A 23,465-nucleotide genomic window follows, 5' to 3' on the forward strand; every position below is an offset into this window, starting at 1 on the left:
CAGCCTGGTGCTGCACACTTGCCTTGAGCATGGGTTTCACTTCCACCACCAGGTCATGCTCTGAAGAATTTCCTAATGCTTTGGGTTATTTTGCTCGTTGGATTAGAATAGAATCATAGAATAGTTAGGGTTGGAAAGGATCTGAAGATCATCCAGTTCCAACCCCCCTGCCATGGGCAGGGACACCTCACACTAAACCATCTCACCCAAAGCCTCATCCAACCTGGTCTTGAACACTGCCAGGGATGGAGCATTCACAGCTTCTTTGGGCAACCCATTCTAGTGCCTCACCACCCTCACAGGAAAGAATTTCCTCCTTAGATCCAATCTAAACTTCCCCTGTTTAAGTTTTAACCCGTTACCCCTTGTCCTGTCACTACAGTCCCTAATGAAGAGTCCCTCCCCAGCATCCCTATAGGCCCCCTTCAGATACTGGAAGGCTGCTATGTCCTCAGGCTCAGCACTGTGCCATAATCCTTGATGAGTTGCCTCTCGCGATGCTTCCAGCTCTTTCTCAATGCCTTTTGGAGTTCAAGCCTTGCTCTCCGAAGAGTTTGTGACTTCCCTTGAAGTCATGCTCAGCAGACTGTGAGCAAGAGCACCCATGTCTGTGTGAGGAAGCCTGGCCCTGCAAGAGGTGTCAGCACAGCCCACGGCCACCGGGAGCAGCTCCTGATAGGTAGTGTTGAAGCCTTGCTAAGTGAAGATGGGTCCCATCTGCTCCTCTCCTATCCACCCACCGCAGAGGTCCCGTCCCATGTCAGATGGTTCTTATCCCCTGTTACTTTCTGTCTGTATTCATGTAGGTTGAGTGTTTCAGTGGGTTTCCCTGAGTTTTATTTGTAGAGGCAGATATTGAGTGTCATCTCCTGCTCTTCTGAAATGTGACCTCTTCTTTGGGACCTCCCAGAGATCCTCATCAGTGGCTCCGTCACTCAGGTGGGTTTCTGCAGCCCGTCTGGGTTCTGATGTTCCCAAGTCATCCCAGACTGCTGTGGGATAATGCTGCTTACCCACAGCCTTCGCTTCCTTGGAGGTCTTTCCTCTCTTGTTGCTCCATCTGCTTGTCCTGCACTGTGTCCCATCTGCCTGAACCATCTCTTGGCTGGCAAGACAGCGAGCATGGCCTGAAGGGCTTTGTCCTTATTCTGAAGCCTGTTTGGGATATTCCACCTTCACTAGTGCAATGTGAGTGGAATGAAGATCTCATTTTGCAGCAGTGTTAATGGTTCCACCTGCTTTGTGCCATGATGCACATCCCAGGGGGATAAGCGGTGCCAGATTTGTTTCGAGCAGGACAGCATCTCTCCACAGGCACACCAAAGAGATGTGTGAGCAGTTCTCTCTCCCATAGCATCCCTGCCCTCAGTGTTCTCCCACTTGGGTGACCCTTGTGAGTTGGGGATGGGAGAGAGCAGCATTCAGATGAAGACTGCAATCTCTTTTGTATCTCCAGTGTTAGACAGCTCCCTCTTGCAGCTTGCCCTCCTTTGGAGAAATGTCAAGTGTCCTTTCACAGGAGATGACTATATTTCATCTGCCTGAAGAGAGCAGCCTGAAAAGGCCTTACAGCTCCATTTACCTCCCTGGTTTAATTGCTTTAATTTGCCCCTGTCTCCATCCCAGCAGCAGTGAGCAGGTGCCTCGCTGGTCCCACCTGAGCTGCTGCTTTCACTGCCCCACACCTCTGCACCGGTTTCCCCCCTTTGCTTCCAAACTTTCCTTCTTCCCTGCTCAAAATATGTCACATAAACCCCATGGATCCTCCCTGTGTTGGATATGGACAATCCTAATTCCTTTCTCTGCTGAAAAGCATCGCAGACTGGGAAATGCAGAGTCCCTTCCTCGCTGTCAGGGCAGCATTTTGCTTCCCCCCATCCCAAAGGTGTAACACAAGGATGTGACAGAGTATCCTGCCCTTTGTGGGAACCAGGGAATGGATGCCCGTGGCAATCCACTCCTCATGTTGTCACTCCTGACAGCCATTGCCCTGTTAAATTCCTAGAGGGAAGCAGGCAGGGAGAAGCCACAAGAGCCTCTGGGAGCTGGAGAGCCAGCAAGCACTGCCTGCAGCATCACACTGAGCCCATCATCCTGACCCCAGGGGACTGGTTCTTGGGCTGGGTGATTGGCAGCGAGCAGCTTTTGCCATGGAGGGTGTGAGAGCCTTTTCCCACTCCGGAGATGGATCTCACCCTCCGAAAGGTGCCTTGTATGCAGCCGCTGCTGCTCTTCCCATCTCCCACCTGAGCGCTTGGTACCCGCACCCTGCCTCTGGGTTTTGTGCCTCCGAAGCTGAAAATGAGATTGTTCTGAAGCATTTTCTTTTGCTGGAGCTGTAAAATGTCACAAGCTGGGGGTGAGGCAGGAGGGAAGAGCTGCAGTTTAAGGAGTGCTTTCCCCAGAAAGCATCATCTCAAAATGTCTCCACCAAGAGCCACCTTAAACCCGAGGGTCCTTTCTAGGTTAGCACAAATCGCAGTGCAGTTGTGAGGAAAGCAGTGGGGGAAGAGGTGCAGCATCTCTTGGCTCCGTGTCCCAGGAGGCACGGATGCTGCTGATGGCCATGGGTGATCAGGCAGCACAGATCAGCTGCTTCCTCTCCACAATCATTTCTGGCTCATTGCTGCTGAAAAGGGTTTTATTTTGTGTAGTAACAGGTCTGAGAATTGCCCAGAGCTTGCAGGGCTCCAGTGTAGTGAAAAAAGCCTTTTGCAGTCAGATGAGAGAGGAGTAGAGATGAGTTTCCCTCTGGCGAGGCAGGGAGCAGCAGGGTGGCATCCTCTGCTTGTGCATCCCCTGTACATCGCCCTCCCTGGGATGCAGGTGGTGATGGTGACGCTGCATCCCAGTGATGACACTACATCCCACCTCTGCTGGAGCCCATAGCTGAAAGATCTCCAGTGGCTTTCCAGAGCCAGAGGTGAGCCTTACAACCCTCCTGTGAATTGTTTCACGATTGGGTAAACTGAGGGACAGAGGTTTCCACCATGGGTCAATGGTAGAGCCAGGTTTGAGGTCCCAGCCTGGTGCAGGGCACAGCTGGGTGCTGGATGTGATGTTGGACTATCTCAGCACGACTTGAGTGTAAGGATTAAGCATAACAAAGTAATGGGAAGAGTTGTCACAACAGTTGCGGAGCATCAGGGCTGTGGGTACCACTCCTGTTACAAAAGGGAAGGAGAAGCTTTAGGTGAGCTTTGTCTTCCCTGGGCCACACCGTGATACACCCAAGAGGAAAGTGGACCTTGCTGGTTCTCCATGGGTGCTTATAGGAGGCTGCAAAGCCTTCTTTGGAGAGTGGGTGTGCCGGGACCTTACCTGGGCTCATCCATACCTACAGGCATCAATGCCAGTGCTGTGCATGGTGCTGCATTCAGCTTGCCCAGCAGAGCATCACTCCATAAAGCAGTGGCCCCTACATGGGATTTTATGCACCTGTACAGGCTTTAATTCCTCCTTTATTTAATGATTTAACGTTTTTGGCACACGGCTCCTTCCCCAGGCTGACGGGGCTGCAGGCAGGATCTAGAGGTGGCTCTTGGATCTCACATTAAGCCACATTAGTATGTGCTGTAGATTCTGTTTCCTGTGAATTTGCACACAGCGGGAGGACGAGCAGGAAGGCTGCTTCTTGCTGGCAGCCTTCCCAGATATTCTTGGCGTTGCAGATCTATACTTGCATCGTCGCTGTGGCCCTGTTTTAACAGAAAACAGAAAGTGCTGTGGCAACAGGAAGGCACAACCTCTGCGAGTACCAGCTCGGCGATGGCGGTGGCACCAGCGCAAACGCCGTCTGCCACGTCGGCACAGTGTTTGTGTCCCTGCCCTGTCCTGGTCCCCCTCTGGTCCTCCTCCTTCAATGACCACACACACAGGTAAAGCATCTCCTTGCTGCCCTGTGTGTGAAGCTGGGGTGGTGGTGCTGAGGCTGGGTTGCATTGTGGACCTGCTCAGTGTTCATCTCCTTCAGGCTGCATTGTTCTGTAGTGAGCTCCAGAGTCGCCCCAACATCTCCAGGAGGTCCAGCAGCTCTTTGAGAGGGTGCAGAGTTGTTGGCAGGGGTGTTTGTGTCGTGGTTGTGCAATACCAACATCACTTGAAAGGGAGTGGGTCCACTTGTGGGGTGCAGTGTTGGAGATCAGTGTACTGGGGTGGGGAGAAGTAATTGGTGCACCAGTAGCGTGTGTAGGGCTGAGCACATCCCTGCCCTTCTTCCCTTCTGCCCCAGTGAGTGAACACTGTGGGGCATCCCATTGGGACTGGACGCTGCATCCAGAACAGGGAGGGAATGATTCCATCAAAGGGAGAAAATAATGCTGGGAGCAGAGTGTGTTGCAGTGGGGAGCTTGGTAGCACCGAGGAGCTGTGGCCAGGCTGGACAGCAGCGGGGTGGCACGATGCGAATGTCCCAGCAGTGCCTGGCCTTCACCTCTCCCTCTCCCCTGGTGTGCAGCGGGAGCCCTGGATGCTGTCCAGGCTGTATCCCTGCGGCAGCGCGGCTTCCAGCCCGGGGAGGGCTTCCCGAGGCTGCGTTCTCAGCATGTACTCTATGAACCAGCACACTTTGTTCTCGAGTGTTGGGATTGGACTTCCTCTGCTCGGTCGGCGACGCAGGCTGGCTGTTGACTCATCAGCAGCTTCCCTTGGGCTTCGCTGCAGAAGGGGCAGGCAGGATTCTGCTGCAGTTTGTGGATCTTTTGGAACAGAGCTGCTGGGTTGGTTTTTTTTTTAACATGATCTTTCCTTTTTTTTTTTTTTTTAAGCCTTTTTTTTTTCCTTCCTTCCCTCCAGCTCATCATGAAAAATGTGTGAGTTTGGAGCTTGCAGATGGCACGCTGGTGCTCATACAAAGGGCTGTTTCTTGGGTCAGTTATCCCCATTCTGCCCTTAAATAAGCCTGGGTTCGGGTGTGCTTCAGAAATCTATGTATGCTTCCCTTTCTTCCCTTTCAAGATCTGAGGCTCTGCTCAGATCAAAAGAAGTAACAATCCCAACTGCTCTACTGGTAAATGTGTGGATCGCAAGCCCTGGGACGTGGGAGCACAGAGGGAGGAAAGCTTGATGCTGGTACACTCCCTGTGCTCCTGGGTACCCCCATGGTGATGCTCAGCCATGGTGAGGACGGGATGTCCAGTGGCACTGATCCAGGACAGCAAAAAACCCCATTGATGTGACATCAGTGAGTTCCCTCTGCAGCTCTGCTGCTGCGAAAGGGAGGTTTTCACTCGGGTCTGCTCAGGCAGCCCTTGTCCCCACAAGCAGCTGGGAGGGATGGGCTGTTGGCAGGGTGGCCTGTCATAGCATCAGAATGGTTTGGGTTGAAGGGACCTTAAAGCTCCTCCAGCTCCAACCCCTGCCACGGGCAGGGACCCCCTCCACTGGAGCAGCTTGCTCCAAGCCCCTGTGTCCAGCCTGGCCTTGAACACTGCCAGGGATGGGGCAGCCACAGCTTCTCTGGGCACCCTGTGCCAGCGCCTCAGCACCCTCACAGGGAAGAGCTTCTGCCTGAGAGCTCATCTCAGTCTCCCCATTTTCAGTTTAAAGCCTTTCCCCCTTGTCCTGTCACTATCTGGCGCTGTAAAATGTCCCTCTCCAGATTTCCCTTTAGGTACTGAAAGGCTGGTCTTTTAGATGCCTGATTGAGGATGAGATGAATCACCTCTGTGTCAGCAGCAGTTTGGTGGCTCAGAGGGTCTGGGCAGTACAAAAGGCGCTATTGGTGCTGTAGAGGGCTGTTTTCGGTGCCTGAGAGTGCTTTGCAAAGAAGTAAGTGGGATTTACTCTGTTACTTGTAATCATTTCTGGTTTACAGTCTGCTTGACAAGTTCTCGTGTGGGCTTTCAGCAGGTCCTCACCTTTATTTGCTGCAGGAAACATGTTAATCCAACCTGTTCTTACCTAGTGCTGAGCCACTTGGACTTTTACTTTGAATGTTTGCTAATCCTCCCAGTGGATGCCTGTGGTTTATACTGGACCAAGCACACAGAAAGTCAAGTGTACTTCAGCAGTAAATGTATAGAACAAGCAGGTTTGATTTCTCACTGCTCTGTAACGAGGTTTGCAGCTCTCAGAAGGAGCTCTGGTTTGGTACAGCCTTGGGAGCCTCCGTATCTCGCTCCATCACCTCCACTCTCCATTCACAACCATGGATTTAGTGTTTAGCTGGGCAAACCCTGGCAGATTTGATCACTGCTGCTTGCAACAGCAGCAGTAATTAAATCACCTGCTAGTGATTTAGCATACCTTGTGTCCCCATTGAACAACACAAGAAACTATTACTTTTAAGCGCTCTTCAGAGTGCTGGGAGGAGCAGGACAGGACTAGCTGCTCTGTTCTTGGTGCTGTGGATAATCCTGTTGGATTTAGGTGAAGCGTTGCTGGAGCTGTCCCAGGACCTTGGTGAGGTGGAGAAGGTGGTTTTGTTGTCAGTGCACTTCCAGATGTGTAAAACACCCCAAAAGAAGCGTAGCTGCAGAGCAGTCCGAGGATGGTGCTTGAGGCAGACGGGTCCCTCCTGGTGTGGGATGGGCTGTGTGCTGTTCCCAGTGACTCAGCGTCGGAGCTGTTCTCGTGTGTCTCAGGGTTCAGCCTTAGTGCAGTGATTCAGAATGCATTAAAGAAATGGCTGGATGCTGCCTTTCCAAATTCCTCAAAGCTTTGCTTTCCTTGGGCTGGATTTCTGTAAGGAGACATGTGCAGTGGCCACAGCAGCAGTCATCCTGCTGCCCTGCTCTGTATCTTGAGCTTTCCCATGCTCAGCTCCATTTAACAGCAGGGTCGGGGGGGGGATTTGGCTGGCTCCTGATGTGCTGTGGCTCGTGGCCACAGCCCCTGCTCAGCCCATGGCAGGTGCTGCCATCACCCGCAGCCTCTGCCTCTGGTCCCCAGAGTGGGATGCAAGCACAAGCAGAGCTGTTTGTGTTACTGGAATAATTGTGGAAACATTATCTGGCTGAGATAATTAATTCCAGATGCTTTAACGTTAGTAGCTTGGCTTAGGTTACATAAAGAAGCAACAGTTTTTGTCTTTTTATATCCAGAAAACATATACTCAAGTGTCCCTGGCTTCCCTAGCAGCCATTCCAAGGTACATATTGCTTACATGGAAATGAGCAGAATGCTAGCAGCCGGCTGGCTGGGTTTGGGGAAGGTTGGCGGGTGGCATGGGTGCCTGAGGGGCCACTGGGTAGTGGGGCTATGGGAGAAAGAGGAGAGCAGCACCCATGGGTGCCGACGCTGGCTCTGTCTTCCTTGCCCATGGGGAGCAGATGTTGCCTGAGCATCCTCTGGGGTCAGTGGCCACTGTGTTTTGCTGGGCTTTGGAGCCAGAACAGCAGCACAAGGCTGTGCCTCCTCACAGCAGCAGGTCGGAGTCCTGCTGCTTTTGATCATAGAATCCTAGAATGGTTTGAGTTGGAAAGGACCTTAAAGATCATCCGGTTCCAACCCCTTGCCACCAGCAGGGACAATGCCACTGTTAGGGCACAGAGAGAAAAGGGGTAAAGGAATAGGGAGAAGATCCTGGCACCACATCAGAGTTTGTGTGTATTTTGCTCTCAGCCCAGACGCTGCTTTCTTCTATCAACCAGAAACACATCTGTGTTCTGTTGTTCCAAGCAGCCCACCAGCAAACCACTGCCTGGCCATTGCTGCCTGCCCATGCAGCCCTGGTTTGCTGCTGCCCAGCAGCTGTGCACATGAAGCCTGCTGTGAAACAGTGCCCGTCCTCTCCTCCACCTCGGGAAGGTGGATGCAGCTCTGCAGCTTCCCAGCGCTGCACCTGGATGCTTCCTTGCCAAGTCCCTTCTCTGGTCTACATCACAGTGGTTTTCTGGGCACTGAATCAGAGCTGAGATTTAAATGGTTGAGCTAAATCTCAGTGAGATTTGGGCTGGAATGTAAACGTGAGAAAGACAGGGACATCAACGCTCTGGTCTTGATCTAGTCTGCCCAGGATCAGGCTTTTTATATGGTGATAAACAGCTCCAAAGGGAAATTGGACAAGCTGGCTGGGTTTCACAAGATGGCTGTTTAGTGCCTCCTGTTCACTTGTTTTCCTCTTTTTATCACATCAAAGGAGAGTGAATCACTTCTCCTTAGAGGATTACATTATTCCAGAGGCCTGGAAGGACCCACTCTGGTTACAGGCTGTTACTGGAGGAGATTTTAGACAGAGAGGAGAAAACAGCATTTCTCTTATTGCACCTGTTAATTGCAATTTGGAGCTTGAGCTTCCTTCCAGTAAAACTTCCAGAGCCTGCCTATATACATCTTAAGCTGCACATCAGGGGCCACCCACCCCCGACCTGACCATCCTGCACAGGAATGGGGTTAATAGAGGGACGTTTCCAATCCCAAACAGTGAGACCCTGAATCCTGATCCCGGAGCCAAAAGGAGTTTCCCAGCCAAGAAGCAGGCACAGGGCTGGCAACTGCAGGATGTGCCCTGTGGAGCTGAGCATCCCGATCGTTGGGAGCAGTTTAAAAGCTGGTAATGATAATTCCTGATGTTCACTGGATAGTGCTGAGTGTCCAGGGTTTAGCTGGGAAAAACAACAGCTAAAGGGATGGTTGGTGTCGGTGAGACGCGCTGTCCTGTGCTGATCCCTGCCTGGCCGAGGACACTGGGATCCCGGATGCATCCCAGGGTCCTCCGCGTATCCCGAGGTTCCCTATGCATCCCGGGGTCCCTGACACATCTCCAGTGCAGGAGGGATGGGGTGTGCAGCCTGCAAGCAGCCACCCAGGCATTACGTCACCCCGAGCCACACTCACTGGCTGCTGGTACCCAGAGGGCAGGACACTGCTGCAAACAGTGTTAACCCCTTCCTGAGCATCCCCAGTGCCACTTGGGTAACACAAAGGGACCTTCACCCGGCTGAGCATTGGCCAACGATGTCTGTGCAGTCAGGGGATGCTTTTTGGGCATGGGTGCTCCTGTTACAGAGCTTGGTGGATCCTTCCAGGGCCAAACGAAGCTGCTTTTTGTTCTCCCAAAACAGCAGCAAGAAGCCGAATGAGAGCTTCAAAGCTGAACCAAGTGTTTATCACCTGTGTATGTGTTTGGGACAAGCTTTACTGAAGGTTTAGGGTATATTAGAGAGAGTGCCAGCCCAGCCATCCATCACACCCATCAGCAGTGGTGGTGATGAACCGCATGGTTGCACCGGGCTGCTTGCTCAAGCATGGATGAGCACAGGAAGGATCAATGTTGTGTTACCTCCATCAACTTCTTTTGCTAGAAATGTGCTTTTTAGAGCCCCTTAACACAAGGATAGTTCATGAATGGCACAAAGTGGGGTGGCAGACTGGGCCACCAGGCCAGACAGCCACTGCAGGTTTCTCTTCCCACCTTTGACTCCTGGGCTGAGCCCTGTGCCCGCTCTGTTATGTATGTATGAATTTTTGTGGGTTTGCAGAGGCTGTTGCCAAATCTCGAGGGGTTTTGGCTCCAGCAGCCAGTGAGGAAATACTGCACATTCTTACTTTGCTGCCCAGAGTGGTCCCAGCAGTGCCAGCTGAAAACGGGGCTTTAAATCTGTTGATGCTCTTGTTTGTTATAATAAAGAGGTTTGTTGCTGTGACCGTTCACCCCATCCTCTGCCTTTATGTCACTGCTCTCCTATGGGCAAGCTATAGCACCTATGAAATCTATTAGCTTAAGTTCCTAAGAAGGTTGGGTCTCTGCTCCAAATGCCCTGCTAGATATTAATCACCAGAGGATGAAAAGCACCCCTTTAAATTGCCTTTTGAAAGTTGTCATGTGCTGCAGGAGAACTCCCCCCATGAGCAGAGCTGCTGGTGAGAACAGGATCAGCGTCCACTGAAGGCTGCTGGCAGAGTTCTCTTTCCACTGACTTTCCTAAGCTGATTTATTTATGGACGCTGGACAAGACTAATTTAGAGTGGGATGTAAGTAAAGAAAAGATGATTGACTAAAGCCTTCGTCGTAATAAAATGCAGTCTTTTCAGCAGAGAAACTGGATTAATTATTTCTATCTAGCGTATTAGAAGGGAGCATATAGGAAAAATTGCCTTCTCCCTTCAGCCAAGTGAAGCGTTCAGTTTACAGAGATGATTAACCATGGGAATTTGCTGAGTATATTTTATTACTGTGTAATGTTCTCCAGGGATACATGTGATCCTCAAGAGTGTTGGGGTCCACTTACTCCTTTTCCTCAAGTGCCCTTGAGACCCACTTTCAGACTAATGGCCCCAGGTTTGTTGTGCTTTTGAGGTTGCTCCCAATTTTCAACCCTTCGTTTAAATAAGCCCTTGATTGATACAGGGTTTGATGGGTTTTAATGCTGTGTCTCTGGCTGGATAAATAGAGGAGTAAATGCTCCTCCAGTGTAATCGAGCTTCTGCAGATGGTTTGGTGCTTGGGGGAGGCTTTGCCTTGGTGATGCTTTGCTGTGAGGATGGAGGGAGAGTCCCAGCATCTCAGTGGTGGCACATCACCAGCAAACACCAGTAGTTGCAATGGGCACACGTGTGGTCCCACCATCAGAGCCCTGCTTGGAGAATAGGTCATCCCTGAAGTGTGTTGCACAGGGAGGGCACACATCACCCTTACCCCAGGTTGCTGGGTTGGCAGCGAGGTGCTGACGGGAAGCCACTGTGATGGAGTGCTCTGGCTTAAGGAAGGCAACCAAGCTCACCAGGGTCCAGCCAAGAGGTTTCTTTGTGAGTTCTTTAAGGTGTATTTTGAAATGAAGAAAATCCTTGGGTAATCCTGTACTCCAGCTATGTGTATTCATGACAGGCCATGCTGTTCATTCATTTCCTGCTTTGGCACTGTTCATCCTCTGCCACCTGCCCAGTTTGGTGTATTTGAAACATTTCCCGTTGGGATACGGATCACCTCAGCTTCACAATGCTTTCCATCCCCAACCCAGGTTCGTGTACAGCACTTTGTCTTCTCTTAACACCCCTTGCACATCACAGAGCCTCGGAAGCTCAGGGTCTTGGCTTGTCTATGTTCTTCATAACACATTGCTTGCTACCTAGGACTCTTTTGCTCTAATTTAGGTGAAGAGAAGTGGTCTGGGGCTCTTTGGAGCATGTTCTTGCTTTTTCTGCATGCCTGGTTTGGTTGGGTTGGTTGTGCCCTGCACAAGGTCCCTGGCTGCAAGGTGTGTCACCGTCACCCTTTATATGGAACATACCAAAGCTGATAGAGCCCCATTCCTGTGTGTAAGGGAAGCCCTGATGACATCTCTGCCAGCCCCAGCTCTCAGAGCCCAGCAGGAGATGCTGGTTAAGGTGGCCTCCATGGTTTGTTCCCTTTACTTAGCTGTGTCTCCAGTGCAGTGTGTGGGCAGCACAAAGTTTACAGCTTTTTGGGCTCCAGTTCTCTTTGCTGTTGCTGTCGATGAGGAGAGGTGCACAGCATGGGCTGTTCTCTGTGTTGCTGTAAATCAGGGCATGGTTTTATCCAGAGGATTGCTCTCTTGTATTAAATCATAGAACCTCTTCCTGCCAGTGTTTCTCCTAGCCCAAGGCAACTGTCTCTGCAGTCATTGATCTTTGTATCTGAACATTTATATGCGGTGTGTTCGCATGGATCAGGGAGGAATGGGTTGCTCTTTAGGAACATGATTCTACACACTAGTCCAAATCCAGGAGTAAGTGAGAGGCTGTGCCTCTCCAGGCATTGCATCCTTGGTCTTCCCAGAGGCTTGGGGTGTCCCATGTGAGCCCCAGGCTGCCTCCTGCACCTGCTGGGATGGGAGGGATGCTCATAGGGACAGGGATAGCCTTTGGTGTGGTTTGCTGAGCCATAAAAATCTTGTGTTTTAACTGAGTGCTGCAGATGAGTCGGGTTGATGTGGACCAGGCTTCCAGCAGGTCTCTATATATAGGTTGTACATGCTGTTTACTGTATAAAACCCAATTCTGCAGTTATTTCCAAGGTGCTATTTGGCAGCACATACCAGCGCCACTTGAGTCACAGCTCAAAGCCACCCAGCAGGGCAAAGTGTCCCAACAAAAGGCAGTGCTGTCCCTATGGAGGTGCAGACCTGGTTCTGGAAGTAGTGTAAGAGTTTCTTATCTTGGGATTCTTCCTGAATCTTTGTATCTTAATTGACTTGATCTTGAGCAGCAGAGGAGCAAAGAGGCCCTCTGCAAATTCCAGTTCCTCTTCAACCAAAGCAAACTCCGTTTAATGGAGCAGTGTCAGGAAAAGCTGAATGCGGAGCTCTTTTGCTGGTGGTGCTGTTATCCCCAGTGAGGCTCCCTGTGATCTCTGCATCACCAGGGTCTCTGCAAAGCCAGGACCTGAGGGTCTAAGCATGCAACCAGGTTTTGGGGGGCTCGGTAGCATTCAGGTGGCTTCATGACTGGGGGGATTCATTTATCTCCCATGTGTGAGCACCAGGTTCAGCAAAAATCCTTTTCCATGAGCTAGCTGCGATGAGAAGGCGGAGGCTGCACACACACATGGGACCTGACCTGACCTCACCTGGGGTGGCTGCTATGTCCTGCACACCGGCAGCACTGGGAGCACAGCGCCTCGGCTCTTGGTATGTGGTATCATCTGTCCCACACTAGAGATAACCCAAAGGGGTTCCTCCAGTCACCATCCGCATCCTTACCACACTAAGTGCACTTCAGTGCCTGTCAATACAGCACACGACCTGCTCAGGCTGCTCCTTTGATAGGAACACAGAGCAGGAATCTTTGCACTTCTATGCCAGGCTAAAATTAGCGGCTCCTTTCTCCTGAGCATCCCCGGCTGGCCCGCGTCACCCCATCACCTGCTGCAGCCGGTTGTTCAGCAAGCAGCTTGTGTAACGCGGCTTAAGGAAGGCTTATGGCTCTTTCCAACAGGAATATTCATTGCAGTCAGAGGATTAGGGTTTTTTCTCAACAGCTTTGAGCTTTCTCCTGTAAGACCCCAGTGCTGACCCACCATGGGCCCTTTGCAAAGCTGGACCTTGTGGGAAGGAGAGGTTCAGTCCTTCTTGGACCAGTTCACGTTGCACCGTGACTCCTGTATATCTTAAGGGGTTGGGAGCTCCCTAGATGACATTCCTGAAGCCTGAGTAGGAGCACGCCTCGTTTCAGTGTTATTACTGCTGTTCTGCATTAAATACAGACATTGCTGAATCCCCAGGCCCTGTCCTAGATTACACTTGAGCTCGTTTTAAGATCTAGGGAGTGAGAGCTGTCTTTTCACGGGGTTATTTTCAGATCCTGAGCTGAAATTTGGAGGTGTCCTCAGGGCATTGGGGTACATCTTCATTTTGGGGAAGGTAAGGCAGAGGAAGCAAAATGAGCCCCTTTCTTGAGGTTTTCCTCTCCGAGCAATGGAATTACTGCTTCTCCCGCTGGTGGCTCTGGGAGTGCCTCCAACGGTTGTGGCTGCAGAGGACAGCAGTTAAACAACGTGTCTGGGTCTGGAGAAACTCCAGGTTCCTTTTCCTGCCCTGCCACAGATTTCCTTCCCGACCTTGGGCAAGGCAGGTGGGGTCCTGTTCACAGGGGCAATTGTGCACATATCTCTTGCCTTGGCACTTACAGGCCTTGGAGCATCATCTGGTTACATGATGGACACGATGGCTTTGCCCCAGGCACATCACAGAGCACGAAGCCCTCGATGCTCTGACATTAACTCACAGATCAGGACAGGAGGCAGACTGTGGGGGCCAGCGGGCTTCCCAGCTGGTGCTGGTGCAGGAGCAGGGCTGGAAGGGGGTGATGTGCTGCAGCAGGTTGCTGTTGGCTTGTTTGTTTCTTTGCAGCATCTTTCTGTGTCGACATTGGTGCCGGGGGTGGTATTTGTGGGGGAACGACACAACGACGCACACGTGAGCTGTGCAGATCCTGCAGCCAGCACCCAACTTTGCAGGGATCTCTCAGCTGGCACCACAGGCTGCTTTTCCTTTCCAGCTTGCCCTCTACTTGCATGCCATTACGCATGGCACTGTTGACGTGTGCATGGCAAGTGTCATGCCTGCTGCCGCAGGGCTGCCAAGGGAAGGCAGAAGAGCTGACAGCCAGCGCCTGTTCGCTTTCTGTGCAGGGAGCTTGCAGTACATGAGGCAGCTCCTCTCCCCATCCCTGTGGTGGGGAATAGAGAGTGCTCAGAGCCCATCTCGCAGACCACCATGGGATGTTCTCCATTGCTGAGCTGCCCGTCACGGTGTGAGTGCAGCACTAAAGTGCATGGTGTGCTGGAGGGTGTTTTAAATCAGAGGGTGCTCTGCCTGCAAAGGGTGCTTTAGGGAGCGGATGTCTGCAGAGAGGGGCTTGAGCATCTCATCCGAGCAGCCCAGGACCAGGATCTGGTCTCTGTTGTGCTCTGGTAAATTGCAAGATCAGTTTGTGTTGGAAGGGACCTTTAAGCCCATCCAGTTCCAACCCCCTGCTGTGGGCAGGGACACCTTCCACTAGAGCAGCTTGCTCCAAGCCCCTGTGTCCAACCTGGCCTTGAGGGATGGGGCAGCCACAGCTTCTCTGGGCACTCAGTGCCTCAGCACCCTCACAGGGAAGAGCCACCCTCATAGTGAAGAAGTTAATTAGCAGTAATGGCTTGCGTTGATGGCTGTTACTGTTCCTGTTAATTGCTGTTGCTGTTCCTATCAGTATTTGGACCATTGTATCCATTGGACCTCATTTTTCTCATGTAAGGGGTTAATTTCTGTAGATGAATGGGAAAACTGTAGCTGGAAAGTTTCCATTTAGGGTACTTAACAATTCACTTACTTAACAACACTGTTTCCTACAGCAGCGGTGGGTGGCTTCTGGTCGCCAAACTATAACTCCTCCATCCCACAGTCAGGTCCTGGGCTGGAGAGAGGGGAAGGACAGGGGGAACTGGGGCTTCCTCCAGTCCCCAGAGGCCTCTGGAGAGACTTGAGAGATGCTTCTGCTCCTTGAGCACTTGGGGCAGGGTGCAGTGGGGAGAGGGCGCTGGCTGAGCTCATGTTTCCTAGTGTAACTAGGATGGAACATTGTGCTTGGGTTCATCCGCTGGGCAGAGAGTCTCATATTCACAGAGGGCACGGCGGTGCCAAACCCAGTGTCTGTGTGCCACCATCCTGCCTGCAGGGTGGAAGGAGCTGTGTTGGCAGCGTGGCCGAGATGGCAGCGTGGGGAGCAGGAGCCCTTTCCTTAGCCCTGTCTCAGTGTTTATCCCATGGCTTGGGCGCATCCTGCCTTTCTGGGGATGTGGGATGCTCTGTGTAGCCATGGAGCAGGGAGGGGTTGGTACCGTTGTCCCCATCGCCAGCAGGCCCACTGGCTCCGGGCAGGAGCATCGCTGTTGGAAACAACCCTGGTCCTGTGCTTGCATGTGCTTTCCACAGCACATTTCCCAGTTTCACAGGCAGGACAGGGTACTTCTCCCAAAACAGGGTGTTTCTGCCCTGATGTGGTATTCCTGTGTGAGCCCTGTGGGGAGGAGCAACCCTCTTACATCAGGGGCAGCAACATGAGGTTGGTACCAGCGGTTGTAGCCGTAGGTTGAGTTACTGACCTGGGAATCCAAACCTGTGGGAGGCTGCTGCCACCGGGCTGGTGGGAATGCAAGGCAGAGAGGGAGAAAGGAGCCAGACAAAGTGGAAGAATGGCTTCATTTCTCATGGTGTGAGGGGGAACTGGGGAACTGATGAAGAGCAGGAGTGTGCCCACAGAGAGCCCGGCGCTGAACCGCCTGCTCGGTGCTGCTGGAGCCATGCAGGGTGCAAGCTGGTTTGTACCTGAAAGCATCAGTGGGTGTTTGGGATGGATGAGATGCTTGTGAGCAGCACTGGTATGGTTTTATATCTGATGGGATTGGTGTTATGCCACCGGTCTGCAGTGAGGAATACAATAGCAAATTCCTGCTTCCCAACCTGCTCCTTCCCTTCCTGATCACAGCCCGAGGCAGCAGGCGCGATGCCGGAGCCATTCCCTCTCTTCTACTGCTTTTCTCTGGGACACTGGGAAAAGCACAAACCCCAGGTCTGAGGTCCTTAGGAGGGGAGCTGGGAGCTGGAAAATCAGCTTGTTTTGACACATCCCAACTCAAACCATCACACAGGTGCCCAGACCAGCAGTCTGTGGGAAGGCGCTTGTGTCCAAGTTACAGTCCTCAGAACATTCAAGGCACAGGAGACAACACTGAGTGTGCAAAACCCCCTTGATTTTGTTGGCTTGCTTTCATTCTTAGAGCCGGGTTTGCAGACGGTGTGGTCACATCCTCCATGGCAAGAGATGGGGTACTTCTGCAAGTTGTAGCTCTCAACCTCTCCTCCTTTCCTTCCAGGATCATGCCCCAGCTCGAGAGCTCGCCTTCACAGGTTTCACCGAGCAGCCTGCCTGGCTCTGAGATTTCAGAAGCTACGAGGACTTACCTGCAAGGAGTGAGCCGCTATGACCTGGACGAGCTCGATGCTTGCTGGTTGGAACTTGTTAATATGGAGCTCAAGGAGATGGGTGAGTGTTGCTGTTGTTTATCTCCTTGCCTGGGCATCCCAGAGTGGGCATTCAGGCTTTTCAAGTAATGGTGTGGAACAAAAGGCCTTGAAGAAGAAATCTTTGCTAAGGCATTCCAGAAGAGGTTATGTGGATGGCTGCAGCACTAGATGTTGTGTATATCTCAGTGCTTCTTATTCACCCAGGGATGTGGTGCAAGAAGAACAGGGTAAACCAGATGATGGTAGGAGCAGTGCAGTGTGGGCTGTGGAGCAGGGGTCTGATTTGCAGCAGAATTGATAGATGCAGATCACTCACGATCATCATCACCTCCCATACTGACCGCTGAGCATCCGTACTGCAGGTGTTGGTCAGGATGGGGGTGATGAGCATGACCCCTCTTCCTTTGGTCAGATCTGAAAGCATTGCTCCAGCATTTCTCCAGCTGTAGCCAGCTGGGCAGATGGGAGTCAAAAGAAAGAGGATTTCCTACTTAAAATATCACTTCTTTCCCAGGTGTCTTGAAGCATCACAGTGTAACATGGCCTGCACCCCTGCTGTTACATCACTGCACATTCTTAAGATCCATTAGTGCCTTTCAGTTGAGTGCAAGTGCCTGGGCTTGGAATTTGACCATTGGCACTAGTGCTTAGCATGGTCTGCTGGGCAGATCCGCTGGCACAGACACATGGGTGTGTAGCCCTGCCAGGCTCTGGAGGGATTTTCCAGTCCTTGTTAGGTAAGGCTTGCTGTGGTGTGGCTGCTGCCACGCAGGTAAGAACAACAGCACAATAAACCATTCACCTTGCGAGGTCAGTGAAGGCTGAAGCGTGCCTACATGAAGCATTACTCCCCGTTGCAAAGGTCTTTCAAGGGTGGGACAAAGTATGTTATCAGTGCTTGAGCAGACAGGGAGGTTGTGCTGAGCCTCCCAGCTGGGGAGCTGGAGCAGGTTCAGTGGGATTGCAGGGAGATCCAGTTCAGTGAGCTCACAGGGAGCACAAAGCAGCTCAGAAGCTGACCACTGCATTGGCTGATGTAGGTTCCAGGAGACCTCTGTTCTTCTGGGGTACTCATGATTTACAGCCAGGTTTTGTTGCCATGAACTCTGGCACCATGAGGAAGTTGTAGGGGCTGCTCTTAAAGTTTGACTCATTAGCTATTATATATATTCTGTGTATTGGATTTCCCATAATCTCAGCCTTATGGAGCCCATAGTATCACTAGCAAATCACAGTCAGCTTTGCCTTCATTAACTGGCCCTGCATTAGCAGCCTCAGCTCTGTCATTAGCCCATCCAGGTTTTGAGATACTGGCAGCTACAGTGCAGTCCTTGGGCAGAGCAGAGGGTGCTCCTGGGCAAAGCCAAGTGGCTTGGTCCTGCTGAGCTACCTTGCAGAGGATCCACCCTTCCTAACACTGCAAAGCTGCCCTTTCTGCATCAAGAAACTAGCTTGTACCACACTGGACATCCTTCTGAATGCACTGTGCTTTCACTGCATCTCCTACTGCGTTTCTCTCACTGTTTCCACAGCGGGGAGGCCGTCAGAGGTGTCTCTGGGCTTCAGGGAAGAGTTGTCTCTATTCCCCCTCCCCTTTGTGTGTATTCCGTAAGTCTCTAGAAAGGCAGCGGGCAGAGGTTTGGCCTCTCCAGCTCAGTTGGGTTAAATCTGGCTCGCTTTATTATTTCTCCAAAGTATTAGGTTACCAGTGCAGTGTCTAAATGGCTTTCAGCTGTGGAGCTCCCATGCTAGTGGATTAACAGGAAGGTTGAGATGAGAGGGGTGCCATCGGGGCAGGGATGCCAGACAGGAGCTGGCTATCCCGAGTGGCACATCACCATCGGGCTGGCATGTGCCAAACCTGAGTGTGCTGGGGAAGAAGTGGTCTTGCTAGCAGCACTGCATTGGGAGCATCTGGATTTAGAAGGGGAGTTTGAGCATCACTGCAGCCATATGCTCCTGCTGTCCCTGCTCCTGGCAGGTGTGCTGTGTGGGCTGGCATCACAGTATCCCAGTGAGCGCACCCTGAGCCCAGTGTTGGGATACAGGCGATGCTTTTTGGCACTGACCCTCTGCAGTTCTGAGCAAGCTGCGTTTTTCTTTCTCAGCCTCCATGCCATTTATCAGCCAGTCACTTTTTTCAGGGATGGTCCTTAGGTGTTCATGCAGCACCAGGCTGGATGGGACCATAGTCCTTGACAAAGCCCCTGCGCCCTCCCTCCATAACCAACTATAGATGGTAACAACAAACCCAGGGGATTTCAGCAGTGGTAATGCAGAGAGCCTCACTGCCCGTCAGCTGATTCTCCAGCCTGTCTCTGTTGCTGAAAGAGCTCTCTAATTACTGACTGAGCCTTAAATATGCTGGGGAGAGAGGAGCTTTGAAAACCAGCGTTTGGCGTGTGAAATCCACTGCGGATATGGCTTCAGCCGAAAGAATTCTGGTATCCATCCCCCAGCCCCGGCGACTTCCCAAGCAGAATGAGGGCTAGTGCATTTTTTCCAGTGACTTGAAAGGGAAAACATGTGGCATTGATTAATATCCCAGCCGTGGCACTGCAGGGAGCTGGGTCTGCCAGGTAGGGACCGGGATGGGTGCTGATGCTCTTGGCTGTGGGACCATGGACACATCACCCGCGCTGCCTGGGCTTCTCTAGGGGAATGCATTTTCCTACCCGTGGAAGTGATGGGGTTTGGGTGCTCATAGAGGGAAGCTGCTGCAGGAAATCTGTCACTGCTCACCTCCCGGGCTGTGCTGCAGCAGGGGCTCTGCTCCCTCTGCTTCCCATATGGGAGAATCCATGCAGCCAGGCACGGTGAGGCTGGGATTTGGGTGCCCTTCACCACCCAGGGCAGGAGATTGCCGCCTGCCTCGGTTGGTCTGAAGGCAGTCCATAAATAGTGCTTTCTCCCGGAAGCCCTTGACATTAATGACACGCTGAGATTTCCAAACCAGCTTTGCTAATCTCGGAGATCATTAACGTGACTTAAGTGGAGAACTGCAGCCTCTCCTGTTCAGAGGGGTCCGGCGTTATCTCCCGGCTCTAAGAGATGTGCTGAGGTTTAAATTCCTCCTGGTGTTCCGCTGAGCCGCTGTCATGGGGCAGTCCAGGGGCACTGTTTGTCATTCCCAAAACAGTTAGTGACAAAGAAGGAGCCTGATCTCTGACTGGCTCCTGAGGAGCGGCGGGGAGGAGAGCTGGAAAACACCTATGAGATCATCCATCTCGCTTTGCCGTTAGCGCCGCGTTGATCCACGTAGCACGTAGCACATAGCACATGCCTTTTCCAGTCCTTTTTAGGTCACCCCGGGGATGGAATTTTATCACCGAGATCAGATAAAGCTCGGGATAGCTCCAGCTCTCTGCGCTCTGCCGGCTCCTCTTCCAATTAGGTGGAATTGCTCCAAAAAGCAAGTGTCTTGCATGTAAAACAGCTTTAAATAGTTCTAACCCCCCCAGTGCGATGCCTCAGTGCGGGTAGGAACACACTGTTGAAAGAACTTGTGTGTGCTAGAGGTGAAATCAATATTTAAGTGTGCCTGAATGTTTCATTTGCTGCTGCTGCAATACGAGATAGTAAAACAGTGGGTCTGAAGGAGGCTGAATGAAACCCTGAACCAGATTTATGTACACGCCACCCCAGGCAGCACAGGCCTTCCCTTTTACAGTGCTGTAAGTCTTCGTTCTTATATTACCGTTTTATGCTCTGTTTTGTGATCTCCACTAAATCCAAAGGTATGGGAAGAGCGGGGCTAGAGACACTTCAGAGGCCAAGGCTGAAGGATCCTTTTGGAGTGATCCGAAACACACGGAAAATCCTCAAGGAATTGCTAAAACTGTTGCCGGAATCAATTTTGCTGAAGGCAGAGTCGAAGTTTCCAAGTATTCCCTTTGACTTACTCCATATGGTGTATGCTGCTCACATATGCCCACCACAGCTTCTATCTTGGGAGCTGGAGGTGTTCCTGGTATTTTATGGCAGGAACATGCAAAGGTCACATGTATTGCTTTTGAAGCTCCCGGGGGGAATTCATCACTGCGTACTTGAGATATGTCTGTGCGCTAATGAGATGATACCTCCCTCGGTGGAGGTGAGGTTGGTCAAGTAGATGTAGAATAAACCAAAGTCAGTGGAGTAACGCTGGGAAAGATGTGCTCAATGGAGCAGAAGCTGCTGTTAAATATACGCCTAGGAGAGCGGCTGCTTCCCTCCCTGGCAGGGCTGGGAGTCCCTTTCCAAGGCTGCCCCATCCTACTGCATCCTTTTGGGGTACAGGGAGCCCCGATGCAGCATGTTGGCACTCCCCATGCAGCCACAACCCACCCATGGGTGCCCGTCACCATGCCCACTGCATGGGGCTACCCCAATAGCCATCATTGGAGGTTCTTCTATTACTTCAAGGATTTTGGGTGCTGTGCTGGTGCCAGAGGTGCAGCCCCATTCCCAGGGGATCCAGGGACTGCTGTCCTTCCTGTGGGATGCTCCCCAGCCCCAGCTGGCAGGAGGATGTGTGGGGGTCTGTCTTTTTTGTAGTGGGATCCGTTTCCTTTAACCACCATCCAGCCTTCCCCTTTTCAAGTGTCTTTTCCCCCCCACAGACCACAGCCATCAGGGACTGCTCGCAGCGATGGCTTTTCCACCCCCTTCCCCGCTGTATCCTGCACCCAGGCTCACCCTGCTTGCTGCTCCTCACTTGAGCAAGCTTAGCCCATTAATAATTCAGGGTCTGTTTGTTTGGGCTTCTTCTTGTTGTTGTTTTGAAGCAATCCTGCCAGTTTGGAGCTGTTTTATAACATGTCTGTGCTGCAGCCCACAACAAACATCCGCGCGTAGCCTGAAATCCCTATTCTTCACTGAGATCATAAGCTCATTGCACAAGTAATCATTTCAGCAGCAGACCGGTTTGGTGCGTGGATAGATGAAGCAGCAAATCCCCCACTACTTGGTGGTATATTACAAGCAAGAGATGTATTTAGTAGAGGTACCGATGTAGAGCATGGAAGTATCTTGGGAACAGATTTAGGGCTGGAAGCTGTTCTCAGTTACATCGCTGCTGATCTGGATTAGTGCTGTGGGTATCAATGGGAGGAGGACTCGCCTGAGCTGCCTGTAGGCAGGTGCCACGCTTGTGCTTGCTGGTGGGTTGTTGCTGTTAACATAGGGCTGTGTACCCCAGTTTAATGGAGGAAGAAGAAGAATAATCCAGGCGCAAATAATCCAGGCCAATTTTGTGGAATGTTTGCTTTTAGGCTTATCTGTAAGGAAATCCATAAATACTTTCAGCTGGCATTTCCTTAACGTCGTAGGCAGAGATGAAAACACCACAGGCCTCTGGAAGGGGAAGCTGAGCTTATTTATCTCTTATTTAACTGCCCATAGCAGGGGGGTTGGAGCCAGGTGATCTTCAAGATCCCTTCCAACCCAAACCATTCTCTGATGAGCTCCTTATAGAAACAGGTAAGCAGGAAAGTTGGGTATAGGTTAATCATAGAATGGTTTAGGTTGGAAGGGACCTTTAAAGCTCATCTGGTTCCAATTAATGTATGGATTAACATATTAATGGCATGAAGGCTATGTGTTAACATACAGATCAGCAGGGTTGGAGATGAGTGGGAGACGCTTTAGACGTTTTGCCTCCATGTTTTTCAGCACAGCCTTTATGTCAAGTCATTGTTTCTGCCATTTCCATAAATTCCTCGCAGTAATTGCAGTCGTTCCCAATGATATTCAGAGTTCTGCTGCTGGATGGAGCGAGGAGGCTTTCATCACAAGTGCTCCAGGACAGCTCTGTCAGTGCCGAGCATCGCTGGAGAGAGACAGCGGCTTAGAAAGTGGCTTCTAAAATACTCTGTCATCATCATCTTAAATTTGAGCAATAATTGATGTCGGTGGGTGGCAGAAAGGGTGATAATTGGTTTCTGTAAATCTTTTAAGTGCATTAGCAGGCTGTTTGTAACAAAATATGTGGAAGTTTCGCCACGGATGCACCTCTCGCGCCGGTTGCGTGGCGCTGGTTGCTTCGTCGGTCACGCTCTACGTTAAGAGCCTGTTATAAATAACGTGGATAAAAGGTTCATGTACACTCATCTCCCAAGCATTGCGTGCCTGCAGGTGATGGGTTAGGGGTGGCTGAGTCCCGCATGGCCTTGTGTCGTGTTGGGGTGGTTAGCTGTCATCCCCTGACCTATTGGGATGCCCTAGGGAGCACCCAGGCTAGGGCAGGGGTAGCTGGTGTCCCCATGGGTGCCTTATTCAGAGGCAAGTCATGCTTCTCCCAAAGCATCCTTTTGCACAGCAGTGCCTACACTCAGTTCAGCATCTAACCAGTGACTTTTATGTTTGGGCTGCTTTCATTCTCTCAGTCTCCAAGGGGGGAAGGATTCTCTTTGCAGGGGCAGAAGCTGAAGCGAGCAGGTTTGAAGTGACCCTGAGTGAGCTGGAAGGAGATCTTAGGAGCCTGTGGTCCCTGTGCTGTGTCTGAACACCCCGTCAGGGAGCTGGCATCCTCTCACTCTCAGTGTTTCAAAGACTAAGAGACAAGCCTGCATCTTCTAACAAGTGCTTTCCTGTATTTAAACCCAGTAGTTTTGCTTGTTTCTATATACTGAAAAGTAGACTCCAAGGCTTATAGCTTGATAAACCAGCCTGCGGTCCTGATGACTGTTTGTTCATGAGCTGTTTCATCTCCAGGTATCCTCCCCAGCATAAAAGGATTTATTGTGTCAGTAAATTGATTTTAGTGGCACACACTTTAGTCAGGAATAGGTCTCCCTTTTGTGAAAGGTGCCTCTTCAGCTGTTTTTTTTCTCCCTGTGCAGCGAGTCGGCTCGCTCTGTGAGAAGGAGCAGCTGAGGATTCATTTAGCAGAAGAATATTGCTCCTTCATGCCACATAAATTGTGGTATTACAGGAGTAATTATAACGGAGGGCGGCGTTGTGTAAAGGGATGGGCTTGGTGGTTCTCCCAGACCTGGTGCCAGCCAACGATCCCAGCTCCTTTGGGATAAAGGAGGTCATCATTAACACGCTGAAGTGCTAATGGGGAGAGGGTAT

General features: G+C 51.5%; 1 protein-coding gene across 3 annotated transcripts in view; it reads left to right on the forward strand.

The window, feature by feature from the left end:
* Positions 1–23,465, forward strand: part of JADE2 (jade family PHD finger 2) — a 73,968-nt gene that overhangs the window by 23,287 nt on the left and 27,216 nt on the right. For all 3 annotated transcript variants that reach the window (XM_057409411.1, XM_057409410.1, XM_057409413.1), the window contains exon 5: positions 16,259–16,428. In XM_057409411.1, the coding sequence (XP_057265394.1) occupies positions 16,259–16,428 (170 nt within the window). The remainder of the gene's footprint in view (positions 1–16,258; positions 16,429–23,465) is intronic.

The sequence above is a fragment of the Pezoporus wallicus genome, unplaced genomic scaffold, assembly GCF_028554395.1.
Source record: "Pezoporus wallicus isolate ANWC-B61680 ecotype Strahan unplaced genomic scaffold, APGP_CSIRO_Pwel_v1 contig_8166, whole genome shotgun sequence".
NCBI lineage: Eukaryota > Metazoa > Chordata > Aves > Psittaciformes > Psittacidae > Pezoporus > Pezoporus wallicus.